The 15,965-nt window shown below is 46.3% G+C and overlaps 1 protein-coding gene across 1 annotated transcript in view; it reads right to left on the bottom strand.

The window, feature by feature from the left end:
• Positions 1-11,448, bottom strand: part of PCDH7 (protocadherin 7) — a 268,281-nt gene extending 256,833 nt beyond the window's left edge. Inside the window, 2 exon segments of the mRNA XM_018068133.3 lie at positions 6,697-9,236; positions 9,239-11,448. Coding sequence (XP_017923622.2) covers positions 6,697-9,236; positions 9,239-9,866 — 3,168 coding nt within the window. The 5' untranslated portion in view covers positions 9,867-11,448.
• Between the last annotated feature and the right edge of the window lie 4,517 nt (positions 11,449-15,965).

Here is a 15,965-nt window from a genome sequence, read left to right as displayed (position 1 = left end):
CTGATTCCCTAATTTTTAATACATTCAGAAGTTGTTCTTAATTGTGATTGTAGACCTCTTCAGCGAAAATGGCTACACAAGAGTGAGCAAATGACTCATGTTAAGCACAGTTCCACACAGTTGGATAACTTCACTGTGTGTCACTGACATAATTCAGGAACTTGACTAACTGGTATTTCAGTATAACCACATTTGGAGATTTTGACCTGTGTTTGTGGCCTGCTCTCAGTTAAATATTTATAGAGGAAATTGTATTAAAATAAGAAATAAAAAACTTTTAAAACCTCCTATGCATTATTCTGTTCTTCTAAATCACATTTTAGATGCCCCAGCTAACCTTAGTTACTCTTGCATTAGCGTGATATTTTGTCATCCACAACAGCAAAATAAAAGTGACCTTGGGAAGCCTCTGTTTCCTGAAGTATATGGCAGACAGTATATCAGTCCTAGCTTGAAATATACTTATATGAATGCCAGATTTTTCTCTTACAAATTTGATTAAAAAATAAAATAATGAAAAATAACAATAATAAAAGCTTTATTTTGACCCTTGATAGTAGTTTTTGGTCTACTGTTGTCCTTTCAATTATTGATTACAATGAATGTATAGTATATGCTACAAAGTCCAAAATCTGATAACAGATAGACGAAAAATCTACTCTTCCAGGAAAGAAAAATCCAGGAAGAAAAATACAAAAATACTATCCCCTCTGCACACAGTGAGATAAACACAGCTAAAAAGGTAATAAATTTTTAAAAATGGAGAAATGTAGAACATAAATGACATGGAACATATTATATGTGGCCTAAGACTGAAAAAAGGGAAAATATCTTGCAGCTTTAACAGTTTATGTTGAAAGCAGACTTAGAAGACCAGCCTGCTAGGTACTGTACTGTACTTGCTCATATGCCTGCATCAGTATTTCCTATACATATATAGTCAAAGAAAATTATGTTAATCCTGTTAAGATTAGTAATTAAATACTAAAATGTTCAGCAAAGAGTTCATAGAGAAGAGTTCACAGTGTACGTCAAGGATTTAATTGACTTATAAGCATAATGCTAACTACTTCTGAAGTTTGTTGATTTTCTTTTATATTTTAATGTAAAACCAAATTTATTAGTTTTACATCTCAAAGTAGCCCAGCAGATCACTAACTACATAAACTTTCTAAAACTTTTGAAAGAAAATACTTAAAGGAAAATGCATCTGAAGCTGTGGGTATTTCTCAGAAACACAGTTGTACTGATGGTCAAATGAGCAAATATCCCAAATAGTAGAAAACAAGGCAACTAAATATAAATTTGAAAAAGAAAAAAAAAAAAACCAAACAAAAAAACAAGAGAGAGAGAAAGAGGAAGAATCACACTCAGAAATACATTGCTACAGCACAAAGACTGACACTGCGATAGTCAAACTTCTAACAGTCGTTATAACCCAGGTTCATAACAGTAGGTATAACGCCAGAGAGCTGTCGGAGTTGATAAATCAGATTCTATCCTTTTAAAGATGTTTCTTGCTACCCCTTGCTATAACAGTACTGTTCTTTACTTATTCAGAGCATGAATCCTCCTTTACTCAGATCCTGTCCCTTTTGGCTTTGTACATCTCCTGGGAGCACAGAATGATTCAGTGGTAACTGAGTCATTTGCACACTGTACAAGATGATTTTACTGGAGAGGAAAAAAATAAAAGCTGCACTTATCAGTGGAACACTTTGTGTTAAATAAAGATAATTAAAGCATCAACGATCCATCCATTTCATGTTTAATTAGCCCCTCTTTCATCATAATTTGTTACTGAAGGTCAAATGTGGGTCACTTTTAAAAACTAATTGCAAAATATTTAATATAATGCAAAATTAGAACAGAAAATTGAAAATACCTCTGTACACTTTTCACTAAAGAGTAAAGTCAAATGTATGAAAGAATTCACCAATGTAAATGTTTATACTTAATAACAATGTTCCCATTTTTTTACATTGCACTTATGAATTATTATTATATTATACTGTAGGATATTTGCTTGTCTAAAAGTTGTGAAAAACTTCATTCTTTAGAGTTGCTCTGTGATTACAAAGATAAGCATCTGTGTACGTGTGTGTCTGTACATAAGCAAGAAGAAAGATGATGCTTTCCTGCATGGTTAAACTGATTGCCCCCTTAATGGATGAATTTTGGGTCCTGTCAAGGCTGCTGGGTATATGTGCATGTTTATGAGGAAATTGACCCATTTAGTTTATAGATACAATTCACACACATGATAACCAACTAGTCAAAATGCTTCTATATTGCAACAGACTAATTAATGTTTGAAATATTACAAAATAAATTAACTGGCTAGTATGCAAATAATTTTTTTTCAGAAATTAATTTCTACATATTTCACTTTCATGGAAATAAGACTTTACAGCAAATGCATCCAATTCTGATTAGTGTGTCAGCCCACTCTGGTATGATAAATATTTTTTTCTTCACTAAACAGTACACTTCCAATGAGAAAAGGCATTGGGATTTTTCATAAAGAATTACAGAATTGGCTAAGAAGCCAATACCCCAAGCAAAGAAATAATGCTGCTCAGAAATTCCTGTACTGATTCTGCTAATTCTACTGACAGGGACCAGCACCTCTTAAAAAAAATAACAAAGAAAAAAATGCCAGCAGCATAACTGCAGTGCTTTAAGGAGTCAATAATCACTGTTTAGTAGAGCAAGTAAAAAAGAAACCAAGGTAATGTGATGGCAAAAAATTATTAACATATAAACAGTACTTAAAATGCCTGTTGTTCAAACAGTGGTTGTTAACACGCTGATTTGTGATTAAAAGTTTCAGTGAAATAAACCTGATTAGATGCCACTATTTTGCACTGTAAGACAAAGTGGAGAGGGGAAAGCATATATTATAAAGACATATCTGTAACTAAATGACAAAATAAACAATTATTTACAATTAAAATCCATTATGAGAATTATGATTAAGTATGTAACTCTCCAAGCTGCTAAGTGACTCCCCTAAGGCCCTGAGCTTTCCTTATCTTTGGCTGTCTTTGCTGGAAGTTAGTAGTAACCAGGCTCCTCACAGGCAGCGTACAGCTTTAACTTTTGGCAAGTAATTAAGACCTGTGGAATACTAAGTGATTTAAAATTTGTTTGGCATAAAGTAGATATGTTAAAGCCTTACTGAAAAGGAGAGAATTGATAAGTGTGAGGCTAAAAGAATATTTCAGAGTAATACTATGTTAAATAAGACAAGAATAGGAGTTACATTTGTGAAAGTTCTCTTAAAAAAAGGTGACAGTGAAATGTCAGAAGCCTACTGAATACAGAATTTAGTTTTTAACTTCATATAACACATGAGGTCAAGAAGGAGGAGAGTTACAAATTGTTTGCAGTTTTCGCCACTGGAGTTCTCTTATACAATACTGTATCAAACAAGATATATTTGGGAACTCACATAAGAATTCAATTCGTCAACTTAAAAAGGAAGTATCAAATAATCAGAATGAAAACAACTTGCATTCGCTGGGGCACACCAGTCGGTCATGTAAGTAGAGACTTTTTTCCCAACTGCTCTACTGTAGGTATACAAAAGTATCAATTACCAATTCTAATTACACTAATGGGAAATTAGTATTGCTCTCATCTCCAATAACTTCGAGCAGGTACATTCTGCTGAGTTCACTTATTTGTTCTAAAATTTTATACACCTTCTAATGTCTCCTTCGAACAAAGGGAACTGACAGTGAGTAAATAAAGACAGTAAGAGATTTCAAGTAGTCTCCCTACCATGATGTCAATACGCCACTGGTTCTGTTTCACATGTACAAGAGAACTATGAAACAATCTGATATACACCACGTCAGAACCTGATATACACCACATCAGAACCTGATATACACATTTATTTGCATCTGCTTCACATTTCTCTCTGAACAATGTGCTGAACAAGAGCTCCATGTGGTTTGGGTGTTAAAAATCCTCATGTATTTTGCCTGCTAAATTAAGAAATACTGAACTGTCAGTGTTTAAGATGTGGAAAGGGTATATATTGTTTATGCAAGTCTTAATGTCCCCATTACAATACAAAAGCATGAACAAAACTATACAAATGTCACTCAGCAACAAGTTGGCAAGTACCCATAGGACAATGGTAACAAAGGTTACCACTGATAGTCTCTCCCATAAAGTCCATTATTTAGCACTACCTTTATTGTTTTCTTGCACAATTTCCAACTTATGTGCATGTGTGCAAATATTTTCTACTTGTTTAAAAATAAACAGATAAGACATTAGAATACTGTCTATAAATTACTTGGGAAAACAAACCTTCATAACAGACTAAATATTTAGTACAAGAAAACCATCGACACTGAGAAATTGTTTTTGTAACAAACTACATAAGTAATGGAGCAACTCAGGGTGTACTTCTTTTAGTTTGATTGTTGCAAATAAAAGTGTAATAAAGCCATTTTCTTCTACAAAGAAGTTTTCTAATATTTTTTATATGAAAACATATTTTTGGAAAATGTTAAGTAATTCAAAACATTTCTGTAATAAAATATTAAATAAGTTTTTTTATCAAGCAAAACAGCAATTTGTAAGGTATATTCCTTTACCATTCCTACACTTAGAATACAAGTCATTCTTTTACACTAAAAAGAAATTACACTTTAACAGATTATAATCCATATGTTTAGATAAATTGCAGCAGCAAGAAATAAGCAGTATCTGATTAGCATATATTCCATTGCTCCTTTTATTCCAGCGTTGGCTAAAATGGCATAATCTACTATGTGCTTAATAAGACTTAGGAGATGGAAGGTAACTTTCTTAGTACTTTATACTTTATACAGACTATTCTTAAACTGAAATTGTGATGTACTCTCTAGGAGAGAGTTAATGAAATGTATCACCCAGAAACTACTGTGTCAAGTGGTCTGTAAGTCTATATCAGTTGTAAAAGCACATACACAAAAGTGCTGGCAGATAGTACATCAATCACATTTTTTTGGTGACCTGAAAGACTGGAGGGACTCATACAATTATGTTATTTTACAATAACAATATTTTAAATGTTTCTGAGCAGAATGCAAATACTGGTGACACGTGATAAAACTTCAATTGTATTAAACTAGCAGACATTTCAAAGTATTAAAAAAAAGTCATCGTGTACCATATTTGCATGTTAATAAAGTGAACAGAAAGCATTTTTGTCAAACGAGTCAGAATTTCCCTGTTCCAGTCTCGGCTGTGTACTTACACGAATCAGCATTCATTTGCTCCTAGATTCTTGTGTAACATGCATTGTAGCTGAGGAAATGTTCAGAATATTATCTTATAAATAAGGATGTGATGGAAATCACTGTGTGAAGTTATCTCATTTCACTATCACCCAAAAAGTACTCCTCTAAAGAAAAGCAACCTCTGTTCAGGCTACATATGTGTCTTATAAAATAAACAGATGCTTTCACTTAGAAGCTTGATTCCCCTCTGAGCTATCTCTATTTTATTGTAAGAACTGTAAATCAGTCACTACCGTCACCAGTTTTAGGCTATCGGAGCTTCACTGAACCAATCCCCCCCAACGCAGCCGAGACCACAGCCAGTCACTTGTGGCACCCCTGAAGGCACCTCAGAGAGGTCTCACGGCAGTCACACCCTACAAACAGAGCTATGCGGGAGCTGGGCTGGCAAATGAGGGCCTCTCAGGTTGAATGAAATTTCGTATGATAGGCAAGAGGGGCATTAAAAAAAAAACAAAACAACAAAACAAAAAAACAAACAAACAAACCAATGAAAACATACTGGAGTTGCGATTCTAAACTCACTAACGCTTATGTGTATTCAGAGCAACTACTGAAATGAGTGCAGTCTGAGTGGTGTAAATTAGATCGCAGATAGGCTGTGTGGATTATTTAAGGATTTTGGTCCTAATGAAAGACCTGGTAATTACAGCCATTAACGCTTCAGCGCGTCGGCTGCAAATCCACTCTCACTCACAGCTTTAGGAAGCATCAGGCAGGCAGCAACCCCCTTTCCCTGAAACACCTGGCTGCTGAGGCGAAACTTTCCACCTCAGCCGGAGCCGACACGTCTCTGAGGCTGTGAAAGCATCTCGGCGGGGGAAGCGAAAGGACCGGCTGCTGAAGGCGGGGCCGGGGGGGGGCGGGGGTGGCGGCTCCGCCTGTGGGGGAGTCCTGATTCCCCCACCCCCCTCAAACCGCCTGGTTTGGCCTCCGGGCGAGGCAGCTAATAAAGGCATCTCGAGTTGCCTTACAGCTCGCTGTCGCGGCTGGCGGCCAAGTCCCCGGCCCGTGCCCTGCCCCCGCGCCCGGCTGCCGCTGCACCTACGGCGGGGCAACCTGTCCCCCTTGGTGCGGCTACATGGACAGGCTGTTTGGCTGCCGGGTCTGAAGAGCGGAGGGAATGGTAAAAATAATAATGCTACTACTAATAATAAAAAACAATAAAGATAGCTGGCTGTCCTTCCTGCGTGCTGTGTGTTGCGCACCTGCCTGCCTAGGGGGAGGGGGCGGGGATACCAGACTGAACGGGTCATTGAACCTGACGGTGGTGTGTGCCTGTGCCAGTGTGGGAGGCGGGGGGGCGGCATCAGTCCCCGCTCCCTCACCCGCTCTGTGTGTGCGTGTGCGTGTCGGGGCCCCGCGGGGGGTGCGCAGGGCGCAGAGCTCTTACCTGCTTGCTGTACTTGCTGCTGGCCTGGCAGCTGTACTCGGAGCAGTGGTCCGAGCCGATGGAGATGTTGTCGCCGGCGCCCACGAAGGTGTTGGCCGGGGGCAGGTCCTGTACGGCCTGGTGCTTTTTGCCGGCGGTGGGAGACTGCGGGTGCAGCTGGACTGTGGGCAGCGGCGAGCTCGACTTGTAGTGCCTGGCCAGGTCGGGGCTGCCCGGGCCGCCATTGACGGAGCGGTATCGGCCCATACCAGGGCTGTCTGAGAGCTTCTCGTTGACGCTGTCGTAGCGCTGCCCGTTGGGCTTGGAAGCCTCAACAGTGACGATGCTGCTGTAGAGGGGCTGCTTGCCCTTCTTGCCTTTCTTGTCCTTCTTGGGCTTCTTGGCCTTGTCGTGCTGCTGTGGGGTGAAGAAATCCTCATGGTCCTTTTTGCCAGCCTCGTAGCCGTGCTTGCCCTTGGAGCGGCAGTAGCGGGCCATAACCACCACCAGGATGAGGAGGATGACAGTCATGATGCCGGCCACCACGCCAATGACTATGCTAAGCCGCTGCTTGCTCAGCTCATAGCTGGGGTCACCGGCAATGTCCTGGGCCAAGGGAGTGTGAAGGCTGCGGGCCACCTGGCTCTCCACCACGGTAGCATTGGACAGGCTCTCATTGACAAAGACGTGGAGTAGGGCAGTTGTGGACTGGGGAGGCTGCCCACTGTCATTCACCTGCACAACCAGGCGGTGCAGGCCGTAGTGCTTGGGGGTCAACTTGCCCACCAGTGACACCACACCACTGGCTGGGTCGATCTCAAAGAGTTTGAAGGGGTTACCCCCAACAATGCTGTAGTTGAGGTCAGCATTGAGACCAGTGTCAGCGTCGGTGGCAACCACTGTGGCCACCACAGTGCGCATGTTGCTGGAGGGTGGCAGCACAGTGTAGGAGCTGTTGCTGGGGAAGGTGACTGTGGGTGCATTGTCATTCTCATCCATCACAAAGAGGGACACGGTGGCAGTGGCAGAGCGTGGTGGCTCACCTCCATCCACTGCCTTTACCTTAAAGGTGTAGCTAGTCTGCTGTTCGCGGTCAAAAGAGACAGTGGAGAAAATGGTTCCAGTGTCATTCTCGATGGAGAAGATGCCAGCTGCCTGGTCGTGGTCACCAGGCTGGATGGAGAGGCTGAGCTCAGCGTTGCGGCCCTTATCAAAGTCCATTACAGTCACCATGCCTACAGGGCTGTTGGGCTGCAGGTTTTCCTTCACATAGAAGGTGAACACATCCTGCATGAAGCGCGGCTCATTGTCATTGCGGTCTGCCACCCGCACCACCACTGTGGTGGAGCCTTGTAGTGATGGCACCCCTTTGTCCCGGGCTGTCACCTGGAACTCGTAGGTGTCACGTTGCTCACGGTCCAACACCGCCTGCACTGACACATCCCCAGAGTCAGGGTCGATGCTGAAGATGCTGCCTGGTGCCTCTGAGGATAGGGGTGAGGCCTCCAGTGAGTAGGTGATCTCAGCGTTCTTGCCGCTGTCTGCATCCGTGGCAACCACTGTGGCAACCCTCTCACCTGGTAAGTTGTTTTCCGGGAAGGAGACCTCCAACACGGCCTGGCTGAACACAGGAGGGTTGTCATTAGTGTCCCCAACTCGCACCAGCAGGGAATTGTTGCTGGACAAGCTGGGGCTGCCAGAGTCCACAGCTACAATCACCACGTTGTAGTCACGGACAGCTTCATAATCCAGAGGGGCTGAGGTGTGGAGGAAATACTTGCGCTTGTTCTGTGGCTCCCCTTCACCCTCGCTGGCCGGCTTGAGCTGGAAGGGCACATCACCTACCACAGTGCAGGTCACTACGCCATTTTCACCTTGGTCCCGGTCTGACACCTGCACCAGGGCGATGGGGGTGTCCACCAGCACGTCCTCAGCCACACTAGCCACCCCGTCCCGGAGCGGAATACGCCCAATTTTCCGGATGTCGATGGTGGGCACGTTGTCATTCTCATCCCGGATATTCAGCACGACCGTGGCCTTGTCTGTCTTGGGGGGCTGGCCCCGGTCTCGGGCCATGACAGTGAAGCGAAGCTGATTCACTTCCTCCCGGTCGATGCGGTGCAAGACACTGAGCCAGCCCGAGTTCTCGTCCAGCCGCAGTAGACGCCTGACAGACTCTGTGGCCGCCCCAAAGACATACTCGATCTGTCCATTCACCCCCACGTCCAGGTCGGTGGCTCGCAGCTGCAGGATCGGGGTCCCGGGGCTGCTGTTCTCCGCCAGATCCGCCTCATAGACGCTCTTCTCGAAGCGGGGGCTGTTGTCGTTCACGTCGGTGATCAGCACCCTCAGGATCGCCTGCGAGGACCGTGCCGGGTCGCCGCCATCCCGCACGCGGAGGCTGAGCTCGTAGGAGTCCCGCTGCTCCCGGTCCAGCGCCCCCTTGACGATCAGCTGTGGCTGCTTCCCCGGTACCAGGGTTTGCAGCCACCTGCGCTCGAAGGACGCTGCTGCGGCCGCCGCCTCCGCCTCTGCCGCCGCTTGCTTGCCGCCGGGGTAGGGGCGCTCTCGGGACCGCCGCGGCCGAGATTCCCCCGGCCGGCGGCGGCGGCGCTGTCCACCAGCCGGGCTCCTGCAAGAAGCTCGTAGCGCTCGATGCCGTTGCGGCCAAAGTCCCTGTCGGTGGCAGTGGGGAGCAGGTACAGGGTCCCCACGGGCCGGTTCTCCTCCACGGTGAGCGTGAGGACGGGGGAAGGGAAGGTGGGGGTGTTGTCGTTTATGTCCAGGATGATGACCCGGCCCTCGAAGAGGTCCACCCAGCTCTGCGACGGGCCGATGACCGACACCTCGAAGTCCAGGAAGCACTCGTTCTCGTCGAAGATCATCTGGCACTGCGGCAGCTTTTCGCGGTCGATGCGCCGCTCTGTGGTGCTCAGCTCCCCGGTTATGTTATCGATCTTGAGATAGTCGGAGCCCGACTCCAGGCTGAATGTCACCTCTCCGGAGCCCGTCACGATACCCAGGTCGGAAGCCACGTTGCCGATGCGAATGTCAGCGGGTCCCTCCTCGGCCAGCCGGTACTTCAGGAGCTGTTTAGCCGCTGCCAGGCTGACCCAGAGCGGCAGAGGCAGGAGGAGCAAGAAGCAGCAGCACCAATGTACAAAGCCAAGGAGGGTCCGCATCTTCCTCATCTTCCCTGCACTGAAACCCCCCGCCCTCCTCTCAGTCCCACCTGCCCCCCCCAATAAACTCCCCTGATAAGCCAACAGAGCGGCTGAGCGTCCAGGTGATCAATTATAAAATCCTTTTATTCCTGGAAACTTATTGTCTCATGGCTGGTGCAATTGGTGGTCAAAACCCTGCTGCTGGCTCCTCTGCTGCCCTCCCTGCCTTCCAGTTGCGATATACTTACAGTTCACGGGACAGTGTATTTTGCTTTTTAAAGATTCATCTCGGTAGATAGGATGGGATTTTCCTTCTCCTCCCCCTTCTCCTCCTCCTCTCTGATTTTACTGTAATCACTTTGCAAGGTTTGCAATAAAAGCAGGAGCAGCACTGTACGATTCGAAGCCCCCCAGGTCGTCTTCTTCGACACTAGAGTTAACTACAATTCACACTCTCTCTCTTTTTTCTGTCTCCCTCTCTCTCCCTCTCTCTCTCTCTCTCAGCCGTTTACGACCAAGGCATTAGCTTTATTCTTCCCCCTCTCTGCACACACAGGGGAAAAAAAATGTGATTCGCTTTATTCAAAGGGCTTGTGTCGGGAAAACTCCAAATCCTCTTAGCAATGGGGAGTTCTTAGGGAAAAAAAAAAGTAAAGAAAAAAATAAAAATCCCAATAATGTCGGTAGCTGCACAGCTGATAGGAGAAGAACCCCGAGTATTACAGAGCAGTCCACAGAATATCCCCTTTGGTTGGCAGAAAAGCACCCAAATCCATCTTCAGAGATCGCCTAAAATGTTCAGCTCTTTCTCCGGAGCGGATTTTTTTTAAGAACTCTGCGCAAGGTCATTAGTCACAAAGCAACGATACAGAAACTGCAGAAGCCGTTTGCCCAGAATTTGCAAGGCTGGAGATAAGAACATAGACACACAATAGTCCCAAGTTTGTTTTTGCATCCGCAGTTTGTGTGTGTGCCTTACCTGCATTTGCACTGCATGTGTTATAGCAATCTGGATCTGCAGCACTGAGAGCGATTCACAAATGAGATTGCAGTCTCTCTCCTCTTCCTTCCCGTCCCAATGCAGGTAACCAGATCTGAACTTGATCCTTTCAGTTCAAAGGTTAGCAACAAAACTATGTGTCCAAAGGCGATTATTGGTCGCTCGTAAATATACCCGGAGCGGAACAAGATGTAACTGGATCCCCCACGTGAATTAACACAGATTCTGAATTACATCCATATAAGCGGAATGGCAAAGGGGAGGGGAAAAGAGCCGCGACGCGATTAAAAAAAAAGAAAAAACAGAGTTCTATTTGCAAATAAAATTATATCAATCAGTTGTTTCCTGTGATCTGCACCGCCACAGTGGGTGAAATCTGCAATTGTGTATTCCCTCCTGTGTCTTTCAGAGAAGTGTGGATCAGGCGCTTTCACGGCTGAGCGGCTTGTGCTTTAAAATGTTGAATGGCAATTGAGAAGCTTCCCACTCGGAAGAAAAAAAAAAAAAAAGGGAAAAAAAAAGAAGAAGCGGTAAACCGGCAAGTTTGCCCAAAGTGGTGGGAGCTGCTGAAGCCTCTCTCGGTAGCTCTTCCCTGACGCTGCAGCAGCAGAGCCGCCTGCGCTACATACACACAGAAAGAGAGGGAGAGAGAGAAAGAGGGAGAGCAGAGAGAGAGAGAGCGAGAGTGAGAGAGGGAGGGAGAAAGGGAGGGAGGAGGAGGAGGGAGGACGAGTCAAGCGCTGCACTCCAGAAAGCTCAGTCTTACCCTGTGTCTCTGCTGCTGCTAGTGCTGCAAGTGGGATAGCTGCTCATCTCAAAACACCAGTTCAGTCCTCAAAACCGAACCTCATTTCACGCCCGAGTATTGCTTCTGTTGCCTTCTCAAACCTCTCTAGTGATTTTCTCCTACCCTTTCCCTCCCCACCTCCGCTGTAGCCTGTGAATCGAGCAACGATTTTTAAAGCAAATGTTTATTCGCCTTTCTTTTCTTCTGTTCTGCGTTTTGCGGAATCACGCTGGTAAGGAAAGTCGTTTCGCAGATTCCCACCTTCCCCTGTCGTGTCGGTGCTTTTGTGAAATAGCTGCAGTCACTGTAACTGCATAAAACTCCAGGGAGCGAGGGGGGCTGCCTTAGATCTCAGACTTTCGTCCTGTTTCCCAGTGCTGTTTGAGCCTCTCGGTTTTTGCAATTGTGTTCTTCCTATTACCATGATTTGAATGTGTCTTTTCAGCATGTTTGTGGGTTTCCTAGGAGAAAAAAAAAAAAAATCCCTCGGAGAAGATGATCAGGATGGGGGCGAGAGGGTTAGTAGAATAAACACATGTAAGAAGTAACAGATTTATTTCCGAACAGAGACTTGCTGCTTCGATGATAGCTAAAATGTAGCGTCACCTACCTGGGTAAGTGGGAAATAAACTTTAATGTTAAAGCTCTCTGCTCAACTTTGCTTATTCTGCCATCCCTAGTTCGCGTCTCCTTTTGACTTTGTGCCATTTAATCGCCTATGGCTTTTGTGTGCCCCCCTGCGCTTGATGATGCCTGGATCCTGTACGTGTCCTCTCCGCTCGGATCCCGGAGGGAAAAGGGAGACTCCGGGAGCAGGCGAACATAGGGCACCCAGTGGGAAGAACCGGCGTGTGCGGGGTGTCTGTCTATGTGTGCGGGGGTGTGCATGCGTGTGTGCCTGTGTGTGTGTGTGTGTGTCCGTGTGTGTGTGTGTCCGTGCGGGCGCGCAGCGAGGGGGAAGCAAGAATCCAGCTGCTCTTTCTCCCTCTGTGAACACATGTGGGAAAACAAGTTGTTGCGGGTTCTGTGTGTGCGTGTGTACATTCCTCTTTATGGGTGGCTGTTTTGAATAAAAATGCATGCAGACGAATGTAGTGAAATGCTTTTCTTTCATCGCGATGACATATTTGAGCGAAAAGCGGCCGTATATGTTGAGGTGGTTCAAAGCAACGGTAACAGCGTGTCTTTGTCATTTGGGGCAGTGAGTGACTGTAAGAGGCAGGGAAGGTTGCCACCTCTTTCCTTGGGGAGTCCGGAGGTACAGAGGGGCAGAGCCGCGCAGCATGGAGTCGGCGATAGGGAGGGAGGGAGGGAGGGACTGCTCCCTTCTCCGGAGGGCTGCAGAGCTACTCCTCCGGCGTCTCCTCCGGCCCTGGCACCGGCCCCGGCCGCTATCCCTACCCTGCCAGAACAAGTAAACCCTCCCCCGCCGATGCTGGAGACACTCGGCTTTCTATCTGCAGCATCAGCGAGAAAGCCCAGCTCGGCGCAGGCTCAGTGCTCACCGCCGCAGTCCCGGACGGAGGAGGGGGGCTCGGGAACGCAGCGTCTTCGCAGCGGGTTAAGTAGGATTAATACCAAATCCCTATTATATTTGCCAAGCAACTTGAATTTATCAAAATTCCCCCTCGCTGTTCTGGAGCTCCGAGAGGAGGAAATTTTGCTTTCAGAGTAAGATCCAGGCATGCCAATACGTAGAAATACCAGCATACTGCATTACATTGGCTCCCTGCACTGGCAATACAATTGCGAGCCGCAGCTCCCGCTGTTCCCTTCCCTTTGTGTTTTTAAACACAGCCAGGAAACTTAATGTATTCGTCAGGGGAGGGGCGGGATGAGAGCGTTTTTAACCTCCCCGCCATAAACTTTAATCGGATTCCGGGCTGTTGCACGGCATGGACGCTCGCCTCTTGCTTGCGTGTCCTTCCCCGTTGTCTCCCATGTCTACTTTTACTACGGCCTGTTCTGCGAGAGCCTCTGTCAAGCGAATGAGTGATTTCTTTCTCTTGCCATGTGCAATCGCTCCCCCTTCCCTTCCTACCCTCGCTGGCCTCTCTTACACACACTATGCCTTTCACACGCGGTCTGCACCCCCAGCCCCCCCTCCCTTTCTTTCTTTTTTGTAGTGTCTTCACATGCAATCTCTCTCTGAATGTGCAATGTCTTTCCTGCTCGGGAGTGCTGCGTCCTTCACAGTGGATTGGTTCCTCTTTCGGAGCAGAGGTAACGGCCCCCCCTTTTCTATCATTCCCCCTTCCTCCCTCGCCTCCTCCTCTCCTCCCCCAGGGCAGGCGGCCGGCGTGGGAAATGGGCCCGACGTGCGCTGCATGGTGGATGGCCGCGCTGCTCCCGGTCCACGTGCCCCGGCTGCCGGGGGGAGGACGGGGCTGTGCTGGCTGTGTGTACCCCGCACCCCCCCGCAGCCCGCTCGTTCGTGCGGGGAGAGAGCGAAATCACCCCCGCCTCCGCTCTCCGCCTCCCCGGCACCGTAGACTCCCGGTCCCGCGGCCCGTGCGCCCACAGCTTCCCGGGTGTCTGTAGGAACAAACCCAGCTGTTTCAGGAGGAGGAGGTTTGTCCCTTTCGGGCAAATCTGTTGCGCAGTGTGACTCCCCCCCTCTTCCTGGCTGCCCCCCTTCCCGATGCACACAGACGCCCACACGCGCTCAGACGCGACACGGCATTTGTCCTCCTGATCGGGTGAGATCAAGTGGGAAGAGGGATCACAAATGTAATCGTCTGTAATAAATAAAATAGCCCGAGATGCTAGTGATATACAGAGGGGAAATAGGAGCTTGTGTCCTTAAAGGGAACATCTGATAAGGCCACCGAAGTGGCATCTTGCGTGTGGGAAGGAATCCGTCTTGCTGACAATCGCAGCCGGCTGTACGTGGGGAAATCCTAAAGCAGCCTGGGAGCTTCCTCGGCTCTTTACATCCCCCCAAGCTCGCGATAATCTGCAGCGGGGCTTTGTTGTCGTTGTTGTAGTTGTTGATTGGAAAGACAGGGGTCATCGCTAAAATATGCAGATGTAATTACTGCCTGGTTTATCTGCATGTCTTGGCTGAGCCCGGCTTCTGTCGTCGGCAACCGAACTCGCGTCCACATTTGGCGCTTTCAGCCCACGATAATTTCGTTTTCGCAGTTTAGGAATGTCGGTGGCTCTCACTGGAAAATTATTTCTGGGATCCCTGGTTAAAAACAGACAGACTAGTTGCATATCCATACCACTCTATACGTTAACAAATGCACATTACTTATTACTATTTGCACGCACACAAACGAAAAAGAAGTTTCAGAAGGAAAAAAAATCGGGTTGTCTTGAAAGTAACGTATTCATAATAATACGTGGAAAAGGTTAAATACAGTAAACATGACAGCAAATTCGAAAGCAGGGTAAAAACAAGGGCAGAACCCCCACATGCAGCAGTTAAAGCCACATGACGGAAAGGAGAAACTAACTCAAGAACTCCACCAAGGGACAAACAGCTGAAATGACACCACAGCAGCACGGAGCCCGCGGTGACCTCTCATCTCTCTAAAGTGTCTTGCTGATCTGGTACAATTCTGTTGTGACCTCTTCACTCCCTTCCCTACCACAACCGCCCTCTGTCCGCCTCAGAGCTGCCGTAGTTCCTTGCAGTGAATATACTGGGAGGTCGGCTGAGTTACAGGGAGTACTGACACTTGACCAGTGTCTTTCACAGCTTTGCAAATATGCTTGCTGTGTAGTAGCATGTGATAGGCAGCAGTGATTAAATTATTCATTGCAGCAACAGCCTTTCTGATGGACGTTAAAACTTAAGAGTTTAAATAAGGAAATCACAGATTCACTTTTAAGCAGATAAAACCCACATCTGTGCTTATTTAACTGAATGCTAGCTAAGCATGAAACCAGTTACTTTGTTTAAATCCTCTCTCTTTTACTCTTTCAGAATTTCGAGCTAGATAATACACCATAGAAGTTACTGACAGAGCAGAATTAATCTGTGTTGGATAACACTGGCTAAATCTCACATGATTATAATTGCTCATTCTTAAAGTCGTATCTGAGGTCTGTTCAAAATGAAAGATTCTTGCATAGGCATGATTCCATCAGCATTTCTGATTTCTCACATTTATAAAGAATTATGCTAATTAATATTTAGCCAAAGGGGTAGTGATTCTGTTTACTTAGATTTTTGCAGTGTATATATCTTTCTTACAAATCACAATTAATAACTTCGAGGTTTTCTCTTTCTTTCATTTGTTCCTGATATTATTCTATAGAATTTGTTATGAAAGGTCTTTTACAGACTGTTTTTTTTCCCCAGATGTTGACAAATAAATCTAACTATTCA

Source organism: Manacus vitellinus, unplaced genomic scaffold (assembly GCF_001715985.3).
Source record: "Manacus vitellinus isolate BGI_N305 unplaced genomic scaffold, ASM171598v3 scaffold_0_pilon, whole genome shotgun sequence".
Lineage (NCBI taxonomy): Eukaryota > Metazoa > Chordata > Aves > Passeriformes > Pipridae > Manacus > Manacus vitellinus.
This window is presented reverse-complemented; position numbering and strand designations above follow the sequence as displayed.